The sequence below is a fragment of the Furipterus horrens genome, unplaced genomic scaffold (assembly GCF_987537825.1).
Source record: "Furipterus horrens unplaced genomic scaffold, mFurHor1.1.pri manual_scaffold_13, whole genome shotgun sequence".
NCBI classification, from domain to species: Eukaryota; Metazoa; Chordata; class Mammalia; order Chiroptera; family Furipteridae; genus Furipterus; species Furipterus horrens.
The window spans coordinates 14,625,630-14,648,060 of NW_028327183.1; the positions used below are offsets into that span (position 1 = coordinate 14,625,630).

Here is a 22,431-nt window from a genome sequence, read left to right on the forward strand (position 1 = left end):
TCACCCACTGAGCCCAACTCAGTGCAGGGCCCCAATGAGAAGAGAGACATTACAGAGATTAATGAACCCAGCATGAGCACTGTCCAAGGAAGAAGCCTGAAAGCAAAGGGGCTTTAAGATAGGATGTGCTTACAAGGAAGGAAGGCTGTTCTGAACATGGGTCAAGACACCCTCATGTATCCACTGCCACCAGCACCATCAAAACATCCAGAGAGCCCTGGCTGGTGGCTCAGTGGATTGAGCACTGGACTGCAAACCAAAGGGTCATTGGTTCAATCCCCCATCGGGGTACATGCCTGGGTTACAGGCCAGGCCTCCCAGGTGGGGGTGTGTGAGAGGCAACCAACTAATGCATCTCTCACATACCGATGTTTCTCTCCCTCTTTCTCCCTCCCTTCCCATCTCTCTAAAAATAAATAAATAAAATCTTTTTTTTTTTAAGTGGCTTTCTTAGAGGATGGTGTGCAAGGTGTGTCAGCCCTTAAAAAAAAACAAAACAGAGATCCCAGGTTGGGTGGCTCAGTTGGTTGGAATATCATCCAATATACCATAAAGATTTCAGGTTCAATCCCCACTCAGGGCACATACCTAGGTTGTGGGTTCAATACTTGGTCAGGGTATGTATGGGAGGCAAGCAATCAATGTTTCTCCCTCACATTGGTGTTTCTCTCTCTAAAAAAGTCAATGAAAACATCCTCGAGTGAGGATTTTTTAAAAAACCAGCTATAACTACTGAAAAATACAACACTTTTTAAGAGAACAATCTATAAAAGTTCCATGCAAATTTCAGACACATGGCTTTGTAAACTGGATTATAACCAGTTCTATTCAACAAGCCATCCCCTCTGCTCCTCTGTTTTAAATTCCACTTCGCCTCAACAATGCCCTCTAGAAAACATGAGCTGGGCCCCTCGGACCATATGGGCACAACTGCCCTTCTCCTCTCTCTACCTCTTCTCATCTTCCAACTGCCCCCATCCTGAAGGCCTGTCGGTTTTATCTCATGATGAAACTCTGACCAAAAAATAGCAGCTGCCTGTGCATTGTGCAGTGAAATATCTTCTGGGGCTCTGTCTGATAAGAATGAATGCTGTTGCCCCTAACCATGTGGCTCAGTTGGTTAGGCATCTTCCTGCAAAGTGAAAGGTCATCGGTTCAATTCCCAGTCAGGGCACATGCCTAGGTTGCGGGTCCAGTCCCCAGTCAGGGCGTGTATGAGAGGCAACGATGTTTCTCTCTCATATCGATGCTTTTCTCCCTCTCTTTCTCCCTCCCTTCCCCTCTCTCTAAAACTTTTTTAAAAAAAGAATAAATGCTGTTATCAGTAATGTTTTCCATGGAAGCTGAGGGGGCAGTGAGTGTGTTTGCCTCGCTTACCAACCAGAACCTAAAGTAAACTTCCCTGGCATCCCAGGCCATCTCTAAGGTCCAAGAGGTAGGAGAGGAAGAGAGCCCTAGAGGGGTGCAAGAGACTTACCCAGCCCCTCCCCCACTTCCCCTACACAGTGCAAATCATCTTTTTCTGGTGCCTTCAGGACATATGTGCTGGATTATGTTCCATCATCAAGTCCTCTAGCCTCATTTCTAGTGATAGAGCCATGACCTTACCTTTCAATACAACAAAATACCGAGGATCTTGGAGGGACAATGACATCTCATGTGAATTTTGAACAGTTTCTGAAGAGGCAGAATGACAGCCTTGCTTTAGGCACCGTGTTATCCATCCCTTTCCAGTGATCAGTCTCTTCTTTCCAACCTGATCCCTGACAACAGAGAACTAGTCTGGGGCCCTTGGTTCTTTCCCAATGACCCTAGAGTAGGACAGCACACTGCCTGCCATGCAGAGCTGAGTCCATTCTCCTGTGCTCCAGCCCAATGAGCTCCCATTTCCCCTCGAACAGGGAATCTCCCTTACATGGTGACCCATCCTTAAAAAAGACCAAACATTCCAGAAAACAAAAAAGAAATGGGGGCAGGAAGTGGGCATGGGTTTTGTGAAGTGAATTTTAGAAACTTCTCTGGAGGCTAATCCTTGACCAAGGAAGTCTCCAGTTATAAAGAAAAAAGCCACACACTCCCCACTCTCAGCCTACAGTTGAAACCAGATGATGACATATATTGAGCGGGGTGGGGGGTGGGGGGTCCCAAGGAGGCCCAGATGTGCTCCATGTACGATTAGGTTCTACCAGGAAAATGGACACCATGTAGACTCTAGACCTCTCACCCTATGCCCAAATAGACCTGGGCTTTAATCCCCAACACAAATAAGCAATACAATACTCCAAAATGCTCGAGAGCCCAAATACTCTGTGTCTCCAAAACAAGGCAATGTGTTACTAGGGAGAGATGCAGCCCAAAACTCAGCATCTGCCCATGATGCCATCTGTGTTGGGGGCAGTCATGGAGAACAGGGCACAACTGCCACCTGTACCTGCCTTAGGCAAGGACAGCACCTACTTTCCAGGGAAGGCAGGACAAGGCCTTCCTCAGGTCTACAGATGAGTGCCAAACTTCTCAACAGCACAGAGATTAAAGTGGGGGGATTCAGGGGGTGCGGGGTCCAGACATAGGCAGCAGGACCTGAGTTCAAGTGGCTCTCCACACCAAAGTGTGGTAGGTGAGATCTTAATTGAATGAGTGGCTCTTTGGGTTTCCACAGAAAATCATAGACAGTGTTGTTTTTCATTGTTGTCTTGGAAAAACCAAAATACCAGAAACAGCACACATGCAGAGTCCTTTCACCTCTGAGAAGCTGCCAGTCTTCAACATCCCACCTCTGCATCTCACCATGCAAAATAAAGGCCAGCCAAGAAAGAAAAAAGACAACTGCTGTCGGAAAACCAGGCACAGAGTCAAGGACCTAAAGCCACTGGCCCACACTGGACAGAGCTCTCAGCCAGAGGGCCCTGCCTAACCTAGACCAGAGAAGTCTCATCTCCCCCATCCACTCCCAAAAGTGTCAACAGATCCAAAGTCCTCATACACTGCTATTGGCCTCAGGATAAAGCCCATGCTCCTTGCCCACAGCATACAAGATATTTCTGATCTGGCCCCTGCCTATTCATGCTCTGTGTTCCACATCTTTTTATGCACTGCTCCTTCTGCCTGGAGCATCTCCTTACTTTTTTTCAACCGAAACCAACTCATCCTTCTAGATTTAGTATTATCAGCTCTTCTACTAAGCTTTCCCCAAACTCTCAGGTACAGGAGGAAGTCCAACCTCTGGGTCACCCCTGGGTAAAGCACACACCACAACTGGCCTTTTCTGTACCACTCTGTGAGTTCGAGTGCATAGACATACCTGCCTGCTCTCTAGATAGACCTCATGCCTGTGCTCCTGGGGCCAGGCCTAGAACTGGGACAGAACAATGGGTGCCTCGATATGGTGTACAGAACTAATGAATGAATGCAACTGCTGTCTGGCCAAAGGAAGTCAGCTGCAAGTGCAAGCACAGGCCGGCTGGCTGTGGCCAGAGGCCCCTGCTCAGGGCCTGGGCGCCAACTGCAGTAGAGAACCCCCACAACTCCGTCTCGTGCTCTGGCCCAGGCTTGCTGTTCTTGGGTAAAGCCACCCATCACATGTCAGAAGGTTGCCACCGCTGGGATGATGTTACAGTCTATTTTGAGGGTCACGCTGGAGCATCTGTCAGCCTGGCCAGCCACACCCTCCATGTGTCATCACAAACTGCCAGGGACACCCACAGGTCCACGAACTCTGAGCTAGTCATCTCCCCCAGCAACCCTCAGCCTCAGGGCATCCTTGGCTTCCTAACAAGATCAACCCAGATGGCCTTATCTCCTGGCACCACTGGCAGGGCTCTGATGTCTCCTTGCCCCACCAGACCTGCTCCTGGGGTTCCAAGCTCTGGTGACTCGGCAAAAAGCAGCTGAATCCCATCAGTCTGTGCCACACTCTTAGCTCAAATATAAGTCCCTTCTTCTCCAATCTCTCTTTTTTGAGGGAAGCACCTAGAAAGCCCAGCAACCTGACATCAAGCCAGTTACTCACATGACTCATTTTAAGTCAAGGAGTTCTCACCTGCTGTGAAACTCCTATTCATCCCTCAAAACCATGTCCAGGCTCTGCCTACTCTTACAGAGAGCCTTTCAGTCCATTCTCTACTGAGTAGGCCACAGGCTCCTGAGGATAAAGAAGGCCTGTGCTGGCTTTACCTTTGTTCTCTCTGCACCTAGAAAGGCCTGGCACACAGTAGGTATGAATAAATACTCTATGAACCCTTAAAATGAAACCTTTCTAATTAGATGAGCTTAGTGTACTTAGCATATTTTTCTACAAAGCTATCATAAAACAAAGGCCTTTCTGGAAAACAATGACACTGACAACTGGGTTCATAAACACCCTTTACAAAAGAGGTCCATACTTAAATCTATAGAAAAACACATTTACAGATTCAATGAAATGGTAAGCCAATCAAGCCCAGTCCAAAGCGTGCCACACTCATCTGGTCCCGCTCAGCACTAAGCACCTTTTAGCCCTATCCCCTAATAACACTGTGATCCCCTAAGACTCCAAATGGACATTCTATCACTCTACCCAGGGAAGGAATGCAATAAGGAAAGGCAGTAGCAGCATGGAGACACATGTCTGGGATTAGGCAAGGACATCTGACAAGTTAGGCCACTCCACTGCACACCCTAAGCCCTGTGGCCAGGGCAGGTCACCGAACATCTCAAGAGCTCAGGGCTCACCCTCAAAATAAGTCCATCATTATCTGTTCCAGACACTTTTCAGAGATGCTATGAGGATCAACTAGATGATACAGAAAAGCTATACAATCAGCCAACACCTGGGTTGTACACCAAACCTGGGTCAGAAACACACCTCCAACACTGACAGGTAATAGGAAACAAGCTGATAATTGCCTGTCCTGTAACTGCACTTGGTCCCCTCAAACCACATCTGGCTATACCCTAGCCACAAGAAGGCTTTCAGGGATACTATATAAAGGCCATGAGGGGATATATTTGCCATTTGACAGTGGTCAATTGAAGCAAGCTACCAAGACATACATGACCTGGGACCTTTATAAAACTGAGGTTTCTAGGTTAGCTCATTGGCTACAGTTACCACATGTAAAAGTGCTGGGAACAGAAGCTGGCAGAAGATGTCCAACTTTCTTTAATTTTTCAGGCAACACTTACAGTAAGGCAATCTAACAAGACTCAGGGCCTTTCCAGCAAGATCCACTTACAACTGAAATGTTAAAAGTCAGTTGAAGGAATCTAGTCTCTATGTTTAAACATTCCCCTTCTGAAAAATTGTTCTCTTCTCTCCCTAATTCCACTATTTTCTATGATAAGCATTATAGAAAAAAACAATCCATTTTCCTTCCTACAAGTTTAAGAAATGCCACTTGGTTTCTTTGGCCATATGAGACTCCAGCACCAACATTTCAGTCTATATTGCAACCGTTTTTGCAGTGTTTGCTTTAAGAAGCCATTCTCATTCACACTAGGTAAACGCATTAATAATATGTGTTTTTAGCAGGGGGTGGAAAGGGAAAATAGAAGTTTTAAAGCCCTCTGATAATACAATATGTTTCCTATCCATATATGCACTAGATGAAGATAAAAGTAAAAAACACAATAGCTTGCCATGATCAGAATTCAGAATCACAGAATACTAAGATTAAAAGCAGCTTAGATGCAGACCTTGTTCCCCACAGTGCAGAGGAGGAAAGTCCCACAGTCTACCCACAATCACACAACCCTCTCAGGCACGAGTGTTACAACGTCACTGAGGAAGCAGGCAAAGCTCTGATTCTGGCAGTCCTGCCCCCAGTATAGCCCCCTGGCACCACAAGGGAACAGTTCCTAGGAGAGAGGAAGTATTATGAATGTTTAAGAACACATACTCAGGGTCAGCACAAAGGTCACTGGGTGTTGGGGGAGCAGTTGACAAATTTCCTACATCAGACCTAAGAGGAAGGCCTTTCCAAGACAGCTGTAATCATGTTATTTCATAACTTAGATACCTGCTTTGTCACAATCATTAGAAAAAAGGGAGACTTGGAGAAGGAAGAAGAAAAACAAAAAATATTCCTTCAGATTTCCTGTGTCTTCTTAGATCACCCTAAAATAGGGAGCCTCCCTATGCTGACTCTAATGAGGGCCTTCCTCGAGCTGGTCCAACTGGTGTTGAAGTCCCTAGAAAAACAAGTTTATGAGCAGCATAAAGTCACCTGATTCTGACCCTGTGCATGCTGTTTACCTTGAGATGACAGGCAGTAGCTGCCATAGCCTTGATGAATACTGTGGCGACTCTGCTATCCCTTTGAAGGCTACTGGGGCCCCTTCATGACTAAACGCCATAAAAAAGGGACCTTGAATACAGCAAGAGTGTGAAAGGATGGAAGTCACAAACACCACACTTCAGTGGGGGGAACCCTATTCTGGATGCTGAATTGTTAATGTAAACTTGTTACTTGTTTCCCTGACCTGTGACATATCTCATTACAATATCACTAAAGAGAAGTCCCCTCCTCTGTCCACAATGCACTTACTTGCCATGAAGGGCTGATGCTTAGAACAGACTATACCCACAATCAGGTAACAGAGGTTCAACCCTCTGCAGCCCAGACCCATGTGGCTCAGCAGCTCACAACATTCACAAGTGTCAGCCAGGAGGCCTCAAACTCTGACCGCAGGGAGTAGCTTGGTGTTGGGGGAAAGCAGGTGGTAAGGAGGGGCTTACCCATCTCTTCCTTTGCTGACAATCTTCACCTCAAAGTAATAAATGCCACAGGCAGCAGGTATGGGGTGGGTGGCACGCACCGAGGCTGCATCTTTGTGATTTTTGCCATGACCTAATTGGAGAGGGTAAAGGAATAAATGTCAACACAAGGAAATGCAAATGGGGACCTCATTCTTCTCTGCTCCACAGCAACTTTATCACTCCATGGCCAGAGGAAGCCCTTACATAGTCTAAGGAATAATTAGATAACAACTGAGCAAACACATAAACCTCCCATCTTTGGCTCACCTCCTCCTGAGAATGGCAGTCCTGCCTGAGACTCTTAGTCCCATACAAACCAAAGGAGGGTACAGGTAACGTGGATGCATGAGAGAGATTTCCCACTGCTACAGTCTAGTCTCTCTAGAATACAGGCAGCCCATCTTGGAGACCAGGGAAGGAAGAGGCAGCTCTGGGAGACACAGACCCCAAAAACCACTTTAGCAAAGAACCCCAGGAGCAGTCTGCGAGTCTGGCAGGTGAGCAAGCCCATAGGCCTCTGGCTATTGGAGATGTAACCACCCTTTTTCTGAGACCAAGTAGTGGTGAAGAAGGGGCCATCTGGAGTTGAAGCTATCCCAGGACAAGCAGAAAGGCCCTCCGGTTGAAGGTCCAACCCAGCACTGGATCTGGACACCTGTTGCAGTTTTCTTGACATCAGGTGTCCCTGGGCAGAGCAGACGAGGCACTCGGCCTGGTCAGTCCGATCATCCTGGACAGCCACAGAGGCTAAGGCCTAACTCGGAACACAGAGCCAGAGAAGGGGTGGAATAGGGTAGCGGCTGGGCAGCACAGCCTCCCCACAAAGGCTCTGGCCTTTCCCCATCCCGCGGCAAAACAGGCCAATACCTTTGTAGTGGACGCGGAGGTTGCCCTGGGAGAGGCCGATGTAGTTATACTTGTCCTTGGGGCTCCAGGAGCGCGGCAGCGGCGTCTCGTGCTGGTTGACCGCGGGGTACAGGCGCTGCAGGCGCCGGCTCAGCTCCTGCTCCCCTGGGGATGGCAGCCCGCCCCCAGCGGCCCCGCTGGAGGAGTCTCCAGCCTGTGGGCTCCCAGCTCCCGGGTCCGCTGTCGCCGCCATCTTGGAGGGAGCTGCTATTGTGTCACTTGGGGGCAGGGACGAGCAAGACCAGATCAGCCCCACTCAGCCAATGATCCGCAAGTCTACCGGGGCCGCAGGGAAACCGAGTCCGAGTTTGGCACCTCTCTTTGGACACTGCCACACCTCGCCACGTTTTGAACTCTATATCCCACAATACAGAGCTCTAGAGAGGCGGACCAAGTCGGGCTGGTAAAGAACTGTGGGAGACCTAGTACAAACCTGCTCAGCCATAAGCCTGTTCACCCGAGACTTTGGACCACTGAAAACTACAATTCCTGCTAGCAACACGGCTCTGGCCCCTCAGTTTAGCTCACTCCATTGCCTCTGTTTATCCCCTTGCTTCGGTTCTGGTAGCTCAGGTCAAATCCGCTGTAGTGATTGAGTATGAAGGTACCCCACTCCCGGATCCGAGTCCACTTTTGCTACTTTGCCTTCCTCACAGACAGGGACACAGGACGCGAGGGCGTGACACAACCCTGACCCAGCCCTCGCCGCTGGACTGCTGGGGCCTGGTCGCCATGGCGACCGACTGTACACTACCTCAACTTCACAAGCCGCGGGTCCTAGCTGCCCGACTGTCCGACTGTGGAAGGGTCATGGCCTCCCGTAAGCCATGGAGCAGCAGCTTCGCGACCACGTCGAGGTAGGCGCTGGCCGGACTGAGGGCGGAGATAAGGGCTTAAATACAGAAAAAGGAATGGTACCTGATCCGGACTTCTGCACTTCCTGCCTTGCCTCTGTCCATTGGTCTGGATCTCCAGCCCCACAGGATCCGTGGTGCAGAAAGTTAGGATCTTGGATGAATTGTCAACCCAGTGAGGACAGGCAAAAGGACAGGAGCACTTCATCATTAGTAACAGCCAGCTTGTTTGTATTGAGTGTATGTTATGTTACAAGTGCCTTATATTCCTCAATTAATCCTCACAACAACTCTATATATCACCATTTTACAATAAAGAAATAGAAACTTGGAGAGATCATGTGTTTTACATATGTTTGTAAGTGGTGGAGCTAGGATATGAATCCAGCCATGTGAGTCTGAACCCAAGTTCTTGGATAAACTGCTTATTCACCCATTGCTTATACCAAAGATACCTGTCAAATTGCTGGCTGACTCCAAGCAGACCAGGTGCATTCCACAGCCTCAGGGTAGCTCCTGCCTGCATTCAGAGGTGGAACCTCTGTAAAAATATAACAGTAAAAATATAACAAGCTGTTAGCCAAGAAAGCCACAATGTATACAGATTAAAACAAAAAATTTGGCTAAATACTCTTCCAGCTTTGGGACCTCAGAGAAGGCCCTTAAAGTTCCAGGCCTCCACTTCTACATCGCAAACATGGAGACGAAGCAGCCCACATCACAAACATCGTTGGGAACATTTAGGCAGAATATCTGATGTTCTCATCATAGCTTTTGCATATAACAGGCATCCCTTAAGTGTTGAATGATTGTAGTTTACCCTTTCTACTCATTCCCAAAGAAAAAACCTGCTCTCACCTAAACTCCTTCAAGGTCTGCTGCCTTGACAGAGAAAGCCTATAAAAGTCAGGAAATTAAATGTCAGTTTAATTATTTGATCCAGAGCTAAGATGAATCTACAAGAACCACACAGTAGGCTTGAGTGTTGTTACCCAGCCATGAATGATTTAGGAAACTGCAGCCATGTTTGAAAAGGACACAAAACAGACTCAGAAAGAGAGTTCCCTGTTTTAAGAAGAAAGCATAATGTAATCACTGAGGCTGAATTTGGTGGCAGTACAAAATATCATTCCTTCCTGTCCGTGTTCTTCATTCACCAATATTTAATGATGTATATTGAGCCAGGTTCAGTGTTTGCCTAAGAGGCACGGTGTAGATGTCCTCCTCCAGGTGCTCTTAGAGCAGAGTCAGGATAATGAAGGATACAGGCCATAATTTAGCTCTATAGATATGTCAGCAGGACCCTCTAAAAGGGACCTTCAAATTGTGCATTTCCCTGGGGCAGGTTTCTCTTCCCCATTGGCTTCCTCCTTTCATCCTCATCCTGGGCACAGTGGCTTGGTGGATGGAATTCAGTGCTTGAGTTCACTCAATACCAGGACATAATTAAATAATGTCTACCATTATTTAAATAACTCCATTTTCTCCACCTTTAAAGTAGAAATATAGATGTCTGTTTCCTGTTCCCCCTGAGAATTGGTGTGACATATTTAATATAATATTAAAGGAGCTTGGGTAATGAACACATAATACAATGATGTATTATATAATTGTGCCTCTGAAACCTATATAATTTTATTAACCAATGTCACCTCAACAAATCAATAAAAAATAAAAATAAAATAAAATACTAAAGGAGCATCTAAGCTTTTTGGATAAGTATAGTCTCTACCCGGTGTTTTTTAAATTACTATTATTTACAAGTCTGTTTTTCATTGTTGTCTCCTTTGACATTCAAAACTAACATGTTACATACTGAGCTTTTCCACTTGGCAACTTCTCAGGATTTTGAGATTTCCCCAAAATTTTCTTGCTTACCTTGCTTTATGTGGTAGCTCCAACGGGAGTAAGAAAAAACAGTTTGGAAAATTGATTAGTCTTGACAGGAAGGTATTGATTTAACCCAGTGAGCAGAAGGGTTGATATGCTGTATCCTGCCTCAAATCCATGACCATCTTGGCAGAAACCCTTCCTTTTCCACACCAGCTGCTTGTTAAACATGGTTTGTTCACACTTGTTTGGTTTAGAAACAATAGAAATCTGGAGTTTGGGATGGCAATGCTCCATGGAGTAGGCCTGAGAAAGCCTGCAGGGCAGGGTTTCCCACCTGGGTTTATAGTACTGCTTTCAACTTCCCTGGAGTTTGAATAGTTCTCATCTCACTTTTATGGACAAAGACACTGAGTTTCAGAGGTTAAATCCCACGTCCATTGTCACAAAGGAATGAAAACACAAGTCTATCTGGCAGTATAAATCACCCCCCCCCCCAACACACACGCCATGGATTGCTGGAACTACTTCTTCCTTTTGATTCACCTAGATCTGCTGTTCACATGCAGCTCTCCCTGTTGACCCCCAAATGCCTTCCTAGCTTGAGCAAGGATGGCTCTCCCAAGAGGCCTAGGGTTTAAGACCTTCTGAGGATCCACTTTTCTCCATCCTGCTGTCATAATTAACATCTGTGCAGCTCCTTACAGTTTACAGCCTATTTTTGCATATCTCTTTTGCTCTGATTTAAACTTCATAGCAACTTTGTGAGACAGGAATAGCAAGAATGGTCTCCATTTCCTTTTGAGGAAACTAGGGTTAGAGAGGTGAAATGACTTGCCCAAGGTGGTTCTGTTGGAACCACAGATGTCAGCCACCAGGCCCTATCAGCCAATAAGTGTAGGATTGAGATTCCCACCCTAGCTTTTAGACCCCCAGACCCTGTGCTTCTTGGCCTATGGCACCTGCCTTTTTTAACACACTCCCAGAGTTTATAAGTCAAGTACATGAAACTGTCATCTCAGCCACAGTTGAACACTGAATAGAAGTATAGACCCGCAGGGTTCTCTGGGTTCATGGTGAGGGTATAATACTGCAGCGGGAGGTGGTGAGACTCTGGTGATGAGGTTTCCAGGAATGTAGGAAAATGGTTTGGGCTCAGGGCCAGAAGCTTGTTGGTAGCATCACTGGGAATCTGGAAGCAGCACTGGGAAGACCCAGAGCCTGGCTCTGATATCGGAGGCGGTCATGTGTTGTAGATCTGGGAAGGGTGGAAGTGCTCTCCCCACTCAGGGCTCTGTCATCCACCATTTTCTTCCCCTTCTCTGTGCAGAACATACCTGCGGCCTTCAGGAGTGACGATAGATGACTCCTTCCCAACAGAAACCAATAATACTCAGAAACACAAGTTTTCTCAGAAACGGAAGACACTGGTTGGTGGCAATGTCCTATTGGAACCCCAAATGTCAGCCCCCAGATCTTTTTTTAAAGTATATTTTATCAATTACGTTGTTACAGTAGTCCCAATTTTTTCCTTTTCTCCCCTCTGCCCAGTACCCCCTTCCCTTCAGGAATCCCACCCCCCTTAGTTCATGTTCATGGGTCATGCATATAAATTCTTCGGCTTCACCCTTTCCTGTATTATTCTTAACTTCCCCCTATCTATTTGTACCAACCAATTATGCTTCTTAATCCCTGCACCATTTCCTCATTTCTGCCCCTTCCCCCTCCCAGCTGATAACCCTCCAAATGATCCCCATACCTATGATTCTATTCCTATTCTGGTTTGCTTAGTTGGATTTTTTTTTTTTTTTTTTAGATTCAGTTGTTGATAGTTGTGAGTTTGTTGATTAAAATTATGAACATTAAAATGACTTCTGTTTCTTAAGTAAGTCCCTTTGACATTTCATGTAATAATGGCTTGGTGATGATGAACTCCTTTAGCTTTACCTTGTCTGAGAAGCACTTCATCTGCCCTTCCATTCTAAATAATAGCTTTGCTGGATAGAGTGATCTTGGTAGTAGGTCCTTCCTTTTCATCACCTTGAATACTTCTTGTCAGTCCCTTCTTGTCTGCAAAGTTTCTTTTCAGAAATCAGCTGATAGTCTTATTGGCACCCCTTTGTAGGTAACTCTGCCTTTCTCTTGCTGTTCTTAAGATTCTCTCTTTATCTTGAACCTTTGGCATTTTAATTATGATATGTCTTGGTGTGGTCCTCTTTGGGTTTAGCTTGTTTGGGACTCTCTGTGCTTCCTGGACTTATATGTCTATTTCCTTTGCCAAAATATGGAAGTTTTCCTTCATTATTTTTTCACATAAGCTTTCAATTTCTTGCTCTTCCTCTTTGCCTTCTGGCACCCCTATCATTAGGATGTTGGGTGTTTAAAGTTGTCCCAGAGATTCCTATGCCTCTCTTCATTTTTTTAAAATTCTTGTTTCCTCATTCTGTACTGGTTGACTGTTTTTATCTTCCTTATCTTCCAAATCATGGATTTGAACCCCGGTTTCCTTCCCTTCACCATTGGTTTTGTGTGGATTCTCCTTCATTTCATTTAGCATAATCTTCACTTCCTCCCTTATATGTTTGCCATACTTAGGCATATCTGTCAAGTCTGTGAGCATCTCTATCACCAGTGTTTTGAACTCTGTATCTGTTAGGTTGGCTGTCTCCTCATCGCTTAGTTCTCCCCCTGGAACCTTGATCTGTTCCCTCTTTTGTGCCATTCTTCTCTGTCTCCTCATCTTGACAGGCTCCTGCATTTTTGCCTGTGTGTCTTAGGTAGAGCTGTCACACCTGTTACATTTAAGGGGCAGAGCCTTGAAGTATTCATCAGTACAGGGCGACCACGTTGTGGCACTGTATGTGGGGGAGGGGTCTGAGAAGGAACAATGTCACTTGCTCAGCACTCGCCCCTTTTCCAGGCACTTCTCCCACTTCTGTATGGAACTGGTTCTTCTCTAGCTTGTTGCCCTGGCCATCGTTCCCAGAGTGAGTGGATCTGCAGATGTTCTAGGACCGTGGGGGCCCTTTATACAAGCAGACTCTGCTGAGAGACTGGCAGTTTCTTCCTTCACCCCAACCCCTACTGGTTTGCACAGTCAGAAGCAATGAGGCTCCATTTTCCCTGGAGCTGGGACCGTGAACTGTGCAGTCTGGTCTGGTGCTGGGAGCGCTCCCCAGGTGTCCCTCCCTAGTTTTTAAAATGTGAGACTGCACTTTCCACAGACCTGCTGCTGCTGCCACAACCACAACCACATCACATCCTTTCCACCCCAGCTCCGCCTCTTACCTGTCTGGATGAGTATTTCTTCTTTATATCTTTGTTTGTTGGACTTCCATGCAGCTTGATTTTCTAGAACTTCTGGTTGTCTCTAGTTTTGAGATAGTTGTAGTCCTTCTTATTTGTGGAGGGAGATGCAGAGTGCCTGTCTAGGCCTCCATCTTGGCTGGAAGTCTCCATCCCCCAGATCTTATCTGCTTCTCTCTCTGCAATCCAAAAACACCACCCACCTGAAACATGCCCCCATCAAACGGCTTTTCCCATCAGGGGACCACAGCTCACAGAGCCCAGGACCACCAGGCTTTGGGGTGAGAATGGGCACAGAGAGAGAGACCCAGCCCGTGCACATGGATATCCTTCACCTGCAACTCAGCATTCTGGAGTGGACCTCATTCCTTCTTTTTTTAAAAAAAAGATTTTATTTATTTTTAGAGAGGGGAAGGGAGAGAGAAAGAGAGGGAGAGAAACATTGATGTGTGAGAGAAACATTGATTGGTTGCCTCTCAAATGCCCCCAACCAGGGACCTGGCCTGTGAGCCAGGTATGTTCCCTGACTGGGAATTGAACCACAATCTTTCAGTTCTCAGGCTGGCACTCAATCCACTAAGCCACCCCAGCCAGGGATTCTTCTTTTTAAAAAACTTTATTTGAGAGAGAGAGGAAGAGAGAGAGAGAGAGAGAGAGAGAGAGAGAGAGAGAGAGAGAGAGAGAGAGAGAGAGAGAGAGTCAATTTGTTATTCCACTTAGTTGTGCATTCATTGCTTTCTTCTTGTATGTGCCCTGACAAGAGATCAACCCATAACCTTGGTGTATCGGGACTGTACTCTAACCGAGCTACGTGGCCAGAGCTGTAGACCTCATTTCTTCATCCAGCCTGCCATGTGCCAGGCACTAGGCTAGATGCAGGGATGGTCCCACAAGATCTGCTGAGGTCCTTCAGGGCTGTGACCCAAGTGCCTGATAAGGTACTTGAGTGGCTGGCATATGTGCTCCATAAGTGCTACAAGGAGGTGTGTGAAGGCAGGAGTAAAGGGATACTCCTTCATTGAATTGTGGGCTCTGGGTTAGAAGTAAAGGCTCTTTACCAGCCTCAGGAAAGTTCCTTCCTCCATTCCCATTCTTTAAAATTTTTGTATAAAAATGAATGCTGTCTTAAGTAATTCAGAGCTTTTGTTGACATAAGATTTACAGCCATTATCCAAATCTCACAAACAAACGCACACAAAAAATTTGAGCCAACATAACTCCAGCTCACAGCGAAGCACTGTGGGCTGTGTGGTGGTTTTTCTTGTGTTGAGGATTTGGGGACACATGGATGTGGGGTTGGGGACTCCCAACATGTGGACTCTGACTCCAAGGAGGTGAAGTGGGGTAATGTGGACTCTTTGGGGATACCAAGTACAGCCACGGCCCTGCAAGACCCAGTGACTTGGGGCGCCCACTCCCAGTTACCTCTCAGCAGCCACCTACGTAGCAGACCTGGGGCCAAGCTCTTTTCGCTCCCTATCCTCTGTGTGGCAGCAGCTAGGCTGTGCTCAACCACCAGAGGGCATTGTTCCCTCCCACCGTCCCCACCCACCGCCCACCCCTAGGTCCACTCTTCCCGTTTTTACCTTAGAGCTACCAGCTTGCGGAGGCCTTCCCTAAGAATCACATCAATTTTGATAGTTTTAAAAACAACAACAACAAAGTTTTCTGGCTTGATTTTTAAGTTTAGCTTCTCTCATTTTTCTAGTTTGTCTTTCTATTTTTGTTTCCTATTTTTTTAATTTATTATTTATAGTTCTTTTCCTTTTCAAGCATCCAGAGGATTTTTTAAAAATATTTTTTTTATTTATTTTCAGAGAGAGAGGAAGGGAGGGAGAAAGAGAGGGAGAGAAACACCGATGTGTGAGAGATACATTGATGGGTTGCCCCTTATACACACCTAATCAGGAATCTAACCCATGAACTTTCGGTTTCTGGGGTGACACCCAACCAACTAAGCCATACCAGCCATGGCAAACCTTTGATTTTCTTAACATTTTTCCCTTCTACCTTACTTTATTATAAGAATACAGTATAGACCTGGCTGGTGTGGCTCAGTGGATTGAACACTGGCCTGTAAACCAAAGGGTTACTGGTTCGATTCCCAGTCAGGGCACATGCCTGGGTTGCAGGCCAAGTCCCCAGCTGGGAGTGAGTGAGAGGCAACAAATTAATGTTTCTCTCCCTTCCCTCACCTCTCTCTAAAAATAAATAACTAAATAAAATTTAAAAAGAAATACAGTATATAATATATATAACATATAAAATGTGTTAATCAACTGTTTGTTATCAGTAAGGCTTCCAGTCAACAGTAGGCTTTTAGCAGTTAAGTTGTGGGGAAGTCAAAAGTTATACATGCATTTTTGATTCCATGGGGGTTGGTGTCCTTAACCCCCACGTTGTTCAAAAGTCAACTGTTTATATAGTTTCTGGTTTTAAAATCTGTGGCCTATGATTAGTTTTTTGTATATATTAAAAGTTGGGGCCTGCCCTCCTCTATCTCTTTAGCTAGACCACATTATAGGGACAAGGGCTATGATTAGTATTCACATCTCTTTTCATAGCACAGGTACCCAATACTCCCTGACATACTTACCAAAGAGAATAGCTCACCTTCATTGAGTTCTTAAGAGGTGCCTGAGTCTGTGTAAACCACCCTTTATGCTTTCTCATTGTGTCCTCACATCAATACAGTGTGATGGGAACTACAGCTATACCCATTTTCCAGATACAAAAACTGAGGCTCAGAGAAGTTAAGCCTGTGGTCACACAAGTAATAAGGGAGACTTGGGATTTAACCTAAGCCCTCTCTCATTCTATGGCTCACTGTCATAATTAAGAAGTATATTAAGAGATGTTAGGGAAAAAATCACAAGTGGAGGGAGGAGGATGGAAAGGAGGAGCAGGAAGGGGAGCAGTGTTACCATGGTAATCCCACCTGTCCCTTCCTGCAGTCTTTTCGTCAGTCATCCACTGGCAGCCACCTGTCCACATGGCCCACATACACCAGTGACCAGACCATTCTGCATAATCGAAAGCCCTGTTCAGATGACTACTGGAAGAGAGCAGGGTAAGCCAGGGTCAGCTGGATGGTGGATGGGCTGGTACAGACCCCATATGGGGCCCAGAGGCAGCACAGGGGTGTGTGCTGCCCCAGGCCAAAGATGCAAGGGCCTGGTCAGGAACCCATCACAACTCAGCCCACCACCCCTGCAGTAGCTGGCAGCAGCAGCCCCTGCGCATTACCAAGCCGAGGTATCTGGAGCAGCTAGAGAACTACCTGCGCAAGGAGCTCCTCCTGCTGGACCTGGGCACAGATTCTGCCCAGGAGCTGAGGCTGCAGGTCAGAGCCACAGAATTACTGTAGGGAGGGAAGGGAATGGATGGGAGGAAACTACTCACTAGGACTGAGCACTTCAGACCTTCAGGAGAGACCAGCCTCTCCCAGCTCTTTTGGGTTCCCCTTCCTGGTAAGAGAAACATATTCTATGACAAAGCCAATGAGCAGAAAAGGCTGACAGCATGGAACCAAAACTCTCCTGAGGCTTGAGTTTCCTTACCTGAGTCAGGTGGACTGGGTGCTGTTTCTAGTCCCTTCAGCTATGATCCCTAGCACCCAGCTTGGGTCACTGGATATCAGCAAATGGAGCTTAAATCCTGGCAGCTGCACAAGCAGGGGTCCTACAGTGTCTGCCATCCCAGTGACAACAGCCTCAAGCTCCAGGAACTTAGCCCAGACACATAGAGAGGAATCTAGATGCAACCTAGATTCTGGTTCATACAAAGGAAGAAATCACCAAATCCCTACTAAAAAAGGGGTGATGATGGGGAATCCCTCACTTCTGACTTAGTCATTTGCTGAGCACCATCTGAGTCCCAGGCCCTGGGTGGGGTCTTATATAAGAGCTCACAGGCTGAAATCACTTTTCCAACAAGGAAGCAGAAGCTTGGAGAAGGCATATGGTTATGAAGTGGTGGGGCTGGGATTCAAACTCACGGCTGGTTTGGGAGCCTGTGCTCATACTTGGAGGTCAGAATGCAAGGCTAGACTCTTTGATCTCCTGCTCCCACAGAACTATAAGATGGGGGTGGGTGGGTGCTGGTAGGAGGCCAACTGAGGCATAGTGCACAGAGGCTGACTGCCTGGAGAGCCAGAGATGGGACTCAGGTACAGAAGGGTAAGTCCTGACCTAGATCATCTGCCATGCCTCAGAGATAGCACCAGGAGAAGATTCCGGAGAGCAGTTGAGAAAAACAGAGCTGCCCCTCAGGTCCCTGGCAGTATGAGAGATCCAGGTGGTGCCTGGGACATTTACTTGAATGTGGGTTGTCTGGCAGCTTCATGCTACAATACTTCTAAGCCAAGTAAAGAAAAACTCAGGTCCCACTGAGGGTGGCAGGTATAGGTCAGGAGGTGACAGATTCCCTTTTCTTGCCAGCCTTACAGAGAGATCTTTGAGTTCTTCATAGAGGACTTCAAAACGTACAAGCCATTGCTATCCTCCATCAAGAATGCATATGAGGTGATGCTGGGTAAGACTATAACCTAACTGCCTGGGCCCAGACTAGAAGAGGCAGAGAGGATCCTACTCTGACCTCCTGGGGCTCTGCAGCAGCAAGGGGGAAGCTCCTAACTGAGCCTTGAGGTCGCCAAGCCCTGCTTAGCCATTTTGCTTCCACTGTCCTGAGACAGGTAGGGCACCCCAGGACACTGGACCACCTCCTATCCCTGGGAAGCATGGTGGGGCAGTATCTGTAGGAACTAGAGCATCTTTTCTATTGCGAGTGAGCCCAGAACAGAGGGTGTGGCTCTGGGAAGTAAGGAGGTTCCCTCCAGCCCCAGGCTTGGAAGGTGCCAGGGTGCAACTGCAAGACTAAAGGCTGTAGGAGGAAAGGGCATAGGTGAGACCCCGGTATTCATCTGGACTGTGCCCTTGGTTTAAAAGCAAGTATAGGAAGGCCTTAAGCAGGGCCCATGCTTTGAACAAGGCATGAGTAGACTCCTGGAATTTGTAAGGGACATAGCCACTCACTGGGACCTTAGGATCAGTGTCTCCTGGCTGTTCTCTATGGCCCCAAGGGTCTCTCGCACGTCTCCCTGCTTAGCTCACCAGAGGGAGAAGATTCGGGCTCTGGAACCCCTGAAGGCCAAGCTTGTCACTGTGAATGAGGACTGCAATGAAAGGATCCTGGCCATGAGGGCTGAGGAGAGATCTGAAATCTCTATGCTGAAGAAAGAGAAGATGAATTTGCTAAAATTCATTGACAAAAAGAAGGAGGAGAAGATCTCATTGCAGAGCGAGGTGAAAGGGAGCAGCATGGTGACTAGCTTGCTGAATCCTTGCCATCCCAGGGGCGACCCCAGGCCTTGGATGCTGAGGTGACCCCCTAGCTCCTTCCACTCTTCTGCCTGGAATGACATATTGAGCCACCACCTCCCCAGAGCTCCTGCTACCCCCACACCCTGCCTTGACCCAGCACTCGCTCAGTGTGGCCCCAAACACCAGCAGAGTTCTGCTCCTTCACTATCAGACTTCCTCCACAGGACACAGTGGCACTTTGCCAATTCTCAGGACTGGCCAGTCTCCATCTAGCTTTCTTGTTCCCAGGCCTTGACAGGGCCCCCAGCACACATCCCATCCCGTGGTGACTAGCTACATACAGGGGTCCGAAGGCAGTCCCTGACCATGCAGTCACCTTCCCAACAGGTGACTAAACTGAGGAAGAACTTGGCTGAGGAGTACCTGCGCTACCTCAGCGAGCGAGATGCCCGCAAGATCCTCATTGCAGATCTGAATGAGCTACGGTACCAGCGGGAAGACATGTCCCTAGCCCAGTCCCCAGGTAAGCTGGAGGTGGGTTTCTCTCCCTTGAGGAGGTGTTGGAGAGGAGTTGCCCTCACTACTCACCTCCATTTATTCAACTCTCCTAATATCTGCTCATTTCACGACCATTCATGATGGAAAATGTTCCAGCTGCCAGCTGGGCCTGTGGCTTTTCTGAGCTGGACTGAGAATCATAGACTCATTGTTTAAGTAGGAAACAATTTCTGGTAGCTAAGGCGGAAATTGTCCCTAAGGGCAGGACAGACCTGGTACCCCTTGTCCTGGACTTCTCTATTTAAGTCCTCAGTCACATGCTGGTACCACTGTGGGGAAAGATCCAAGCATTCCCAAGCAAGGAGAGCAGGACTTGGGATACACCCCGAGGGACACTAACCCTGCCCTGGGCTACAGGCCCCAGAGCCAGGGTGATTGGAGCTGGCAGGCCCTCCTGGTAGGCGTCTGGGGAGAAGACCCTGTGAAGTTAACATTGGCTCTGAAGATGACCCGGCAAGACCTGACACGCACGCAGATGGAGCTCAATAACATGAAGGCCAACTTTGGAGACGTGGTACCCAGGAGGGACTTTGAAATGCAGGAGAAGACCAACAAGGATCTTCAGGAGCAGGTGCTGCTGGGCACAGGCCAGGCAGGGTAGGGCATGGTCATGCAGGTGGGTAGCAAGGACCAATCACCTTGCCCACAGCTGGACAGCCTGAGAGACGACTATGAAGAGGTCCGCAAGGAGCACGACATACTGCTGCAGCTGCACATGAACACACTGAAGGAGCGGGACCAGTTTTATTTTGAGCTGCAGGAGATCCAGCGTAGCTCCACACCACGGCCTGACTGGACCAAGTGCGAAGGTAATGATGGCCACTGAAGGTAATTGGGGCCCCAGGGACTGTTCCAAGTGTGAGGTCCAGACTCCAGCTTCCTCTCTCCACTTACAGGTGTGGTGGCCGGGGGCCCAGATCGCTGGCGCATGCTTGCCGAGGGCAAGAACAGTGACCAGCTTGTGGATGTGCTCCTGGAGGAGATTGGGGAGGGGCTGCTCCGGGAGAAAGACTTCTTCCCTGGTCTGGTAGGTTAGTTCCTGGGCTCAAGAGGCTTGTGGCCCAAGTCAGAACGGCCAGGCCTTGCTGCTGAGATGAGGTTTTGGGGGAACCCTCTGGGGCTTCGCCCTGCTTGAGGGTGGGGCCACAGATGAGCTCAATGAGGAGCTGACATTCTCCCTTCTAGGGCTATGAGGAATCCATCCCTGCTTTCCTTCGGTTTGATGGCATTGTGGAGAACAAGAAGCCAACAAAGAAGGATGTGATAAACCTCCTCAACGATGCCTGGAAGGAACGTCTTGCAGAGGAGCAGGTCAGATCTCATCAGCCATTCTGGCCAGGTGTGGCCTCTAGAGTCCTCTGACGGGGTTGCCTTGAGGTGCTAGGGAGCAGGGTAGAGGGCCACCCAACTGTGGGATGGCTAATGAAGCAATCTTCCCCCATCCTGCAGAAAGAGAAGTTCCCAGATTTCTTCTTCAATTTCCTGGAGCGTCGATTTGGGCCTGCTGATGCCATGGCCTGGGCTTACACCATTTTTGAAAATATTAAGCTCTTCCACTTCAATGAGATCATGAGTCAGTTCTATGCAATCTTGACTGAAAAGGTGAGCTTAGGTTTGGCCCCCCACTCTTTTTCCCCAGCATAGGCTAGCTGTCTCTACCACTCCAAGGAGCAAGTCAGTCATTGCTTCCCCCCCTGCAGATGAGCGAAAGTGTATACATCAAGCAGAAGGAGACAATAACACAACTGCTGAAGGAGATGACAAATGTTGACAGTCAGAATGAGGGGCTACTAACAATGGAGCAGTTAAGGTGAGAGGTTGCCCAGCCTATCTCAAACTCCTGCCAGCCATGGCCTCTGGGCAGGCTCCCAGATGTGCAGGGAAAAGGGGAATCTGGTGGGAAGGGCCACAGCCTCAATGCTGGCTACCTTTCTGAGCAATAGTACAGCTGGAAAAAGGGTGCAGGCAGATGTGTGGGCAGACCTCAGCCAGGCTCTGCATCTCCCTACAGCACTATTCTCAAGAGCACCTTCCCCTTCAAGAAGGAAGAGAAAATTCAGGAGCTGATGGAGGCAGGGGGCTGGCATTCCAACAGCAGCAATGCAGACTTGCTCAACTACCTCTCTTTGTTTACGGAGGTGAGTGGGTCGATCCAGGAAATTGCCCAGCCCTGCCTTAGCCTCTGCTAAACCATAGCCCATGTGTCATCACCCTGTCTTATGGTCTCTCCCAGGATGAGGAGGGCCAAAGTATGCCCTTTGTTCAAAAGCTGTGGGAACAGTACATGGACGAAAAGGATAAGTACTTACAGGAGTTAAAGCAGGAGCTGGGCCTGGAACTGTGAGTGACCCTGGGGCCCTTAGGCCCACTTAGCTGTAAGTAAGTCCCACAGGCTGGGCCACGGGGTGGCATCTCAAGCCCCTGGTCTCCCTGTGTATTGAGCTTGCTGCTGTGCACTATATACTGCTCAAGCCTGGCAGAAGGCATATTGGGGTCTGGGGTGCAGGGTTGGGGGAAGTCTCAAAGCCTCTCTTTCTTTTTTGTGGGGTAGCCGTGATGAAGTGACCCTACCCAAGGTACGTGAGACCCTGATGATCATTGATCCCAGCCTGGACAAGCAGACCCTGAACAGCTATTTGAGCCAGGCCTTCCAGCTCCCTCTGACAGAACTGCCAGAGGAGAGTGGGGAGAAGGAAGAGGACATTGTGATACAGTTGCAGACTGTTCTGGAACGGCTTCAGGTGATCGACATCAGGCGCAGGGGGCCTCGGGAGCAGGAGCCTACAGGCTAGAGCCACTGTGGGCAGCTAACGCCTGTATTTCAGTATAAAATTGTTTGTCTGAACCCATGCTACTCTCCAGGTTGTGCTGGCGAGTCAAAGGGAGGGGACTGGGCTCTGCCTGGCTGGCTCCAGGATGT

General features: G+C 48.0%; 2 protein-coding genes across 3 annotated transcripts in view; one reads left to right on the plus strand and one right to left on the minus strand.

Annotated features, from left to right (window-relative positions):
* The window catches only part of RANBP10 (RAN binding protein 10), a 58,490-nt gene extending 50,595 nt beyond the window's left edge, over positions 1-7,895 (minus strand). The window contains exons 1-2 of one of the 2 annotated variants that reach the window (XM_090260952.1): positions 7,604-7,895; positions 6,716-6,827 (exon numbers count right to left, since the gene is read on the minus strand). In XM_090260952.1, the coding sequence (XP_090117078.1) occupies positions 6,716-6,827; positions 7,604-7,835 (344 nt within the window). In that variant the 5' untranslated portion in view covers positions 7,836-7,895. The remainder of the gene's footprint in view (positions 1-6,715; positions 6,828-7,603) is intronic. The other variant, XM_090260954.1, reaches the window with a different exon arrangement.
* A 479-nt stretch (positions 7,896-8,374) lies between these two features.
* Positions 8,375-22,391, plus strand: TSNAXIP1 (translin associated factor X interacting protein 1). Its single transcript, XM_090259015.1, has 16 exons — positions 8,375-8,462; positions 11,617-11,756; positions 16,587-16,702; positions 16,849-16,975; positions 18,072-18,165; positions 18,739-18,935; positions 19,341-19,476; positions 19,913-20,082; positions 20,161-20,320; positions 20,408-20,538; positions 20,697-20,822; positions 20,961-21,113; positions 21,212-21,321; positions 21,523-21,649; positions 21,745-21,851; positions 22,063-22,391. Exons 1-16 carry the CDS (start codon positions 8,375-8,377, stop codon positions 22,301-22,303), a joined length of 2,223 nt encoding a protein of 740 aa, XP_090115141.1. The 3' UTR covers positions 22,304-22,391.
* The last annotated feature ends 40 nt before the right edge of the window (positions 22,392-22,431 follow it).

Coding starts and splice junctions, on each gene's coding strand:
- TSNAXIP1 (XM_090259015.1), top strand. CDS start 8,375: ATGGCGACCGACTGTACACTACCTCAACTTCACAAGCCGCGGGTCCTA. Junction 20,539..20,696: donor AAGACTTCTTCCCTGGTCTG/GTAGGTTAGTTC, acceptor TCTCCCTTCTAG/GGCTATGAGGAATCCATCCC. Junction 20,823..20,960: donor AACGTCTTGCAGAGGAGCAG/GTCAGATCTCAT, acceptor CCCATCCTGCAG/AAAGAGAAGTTCCCAGATTT.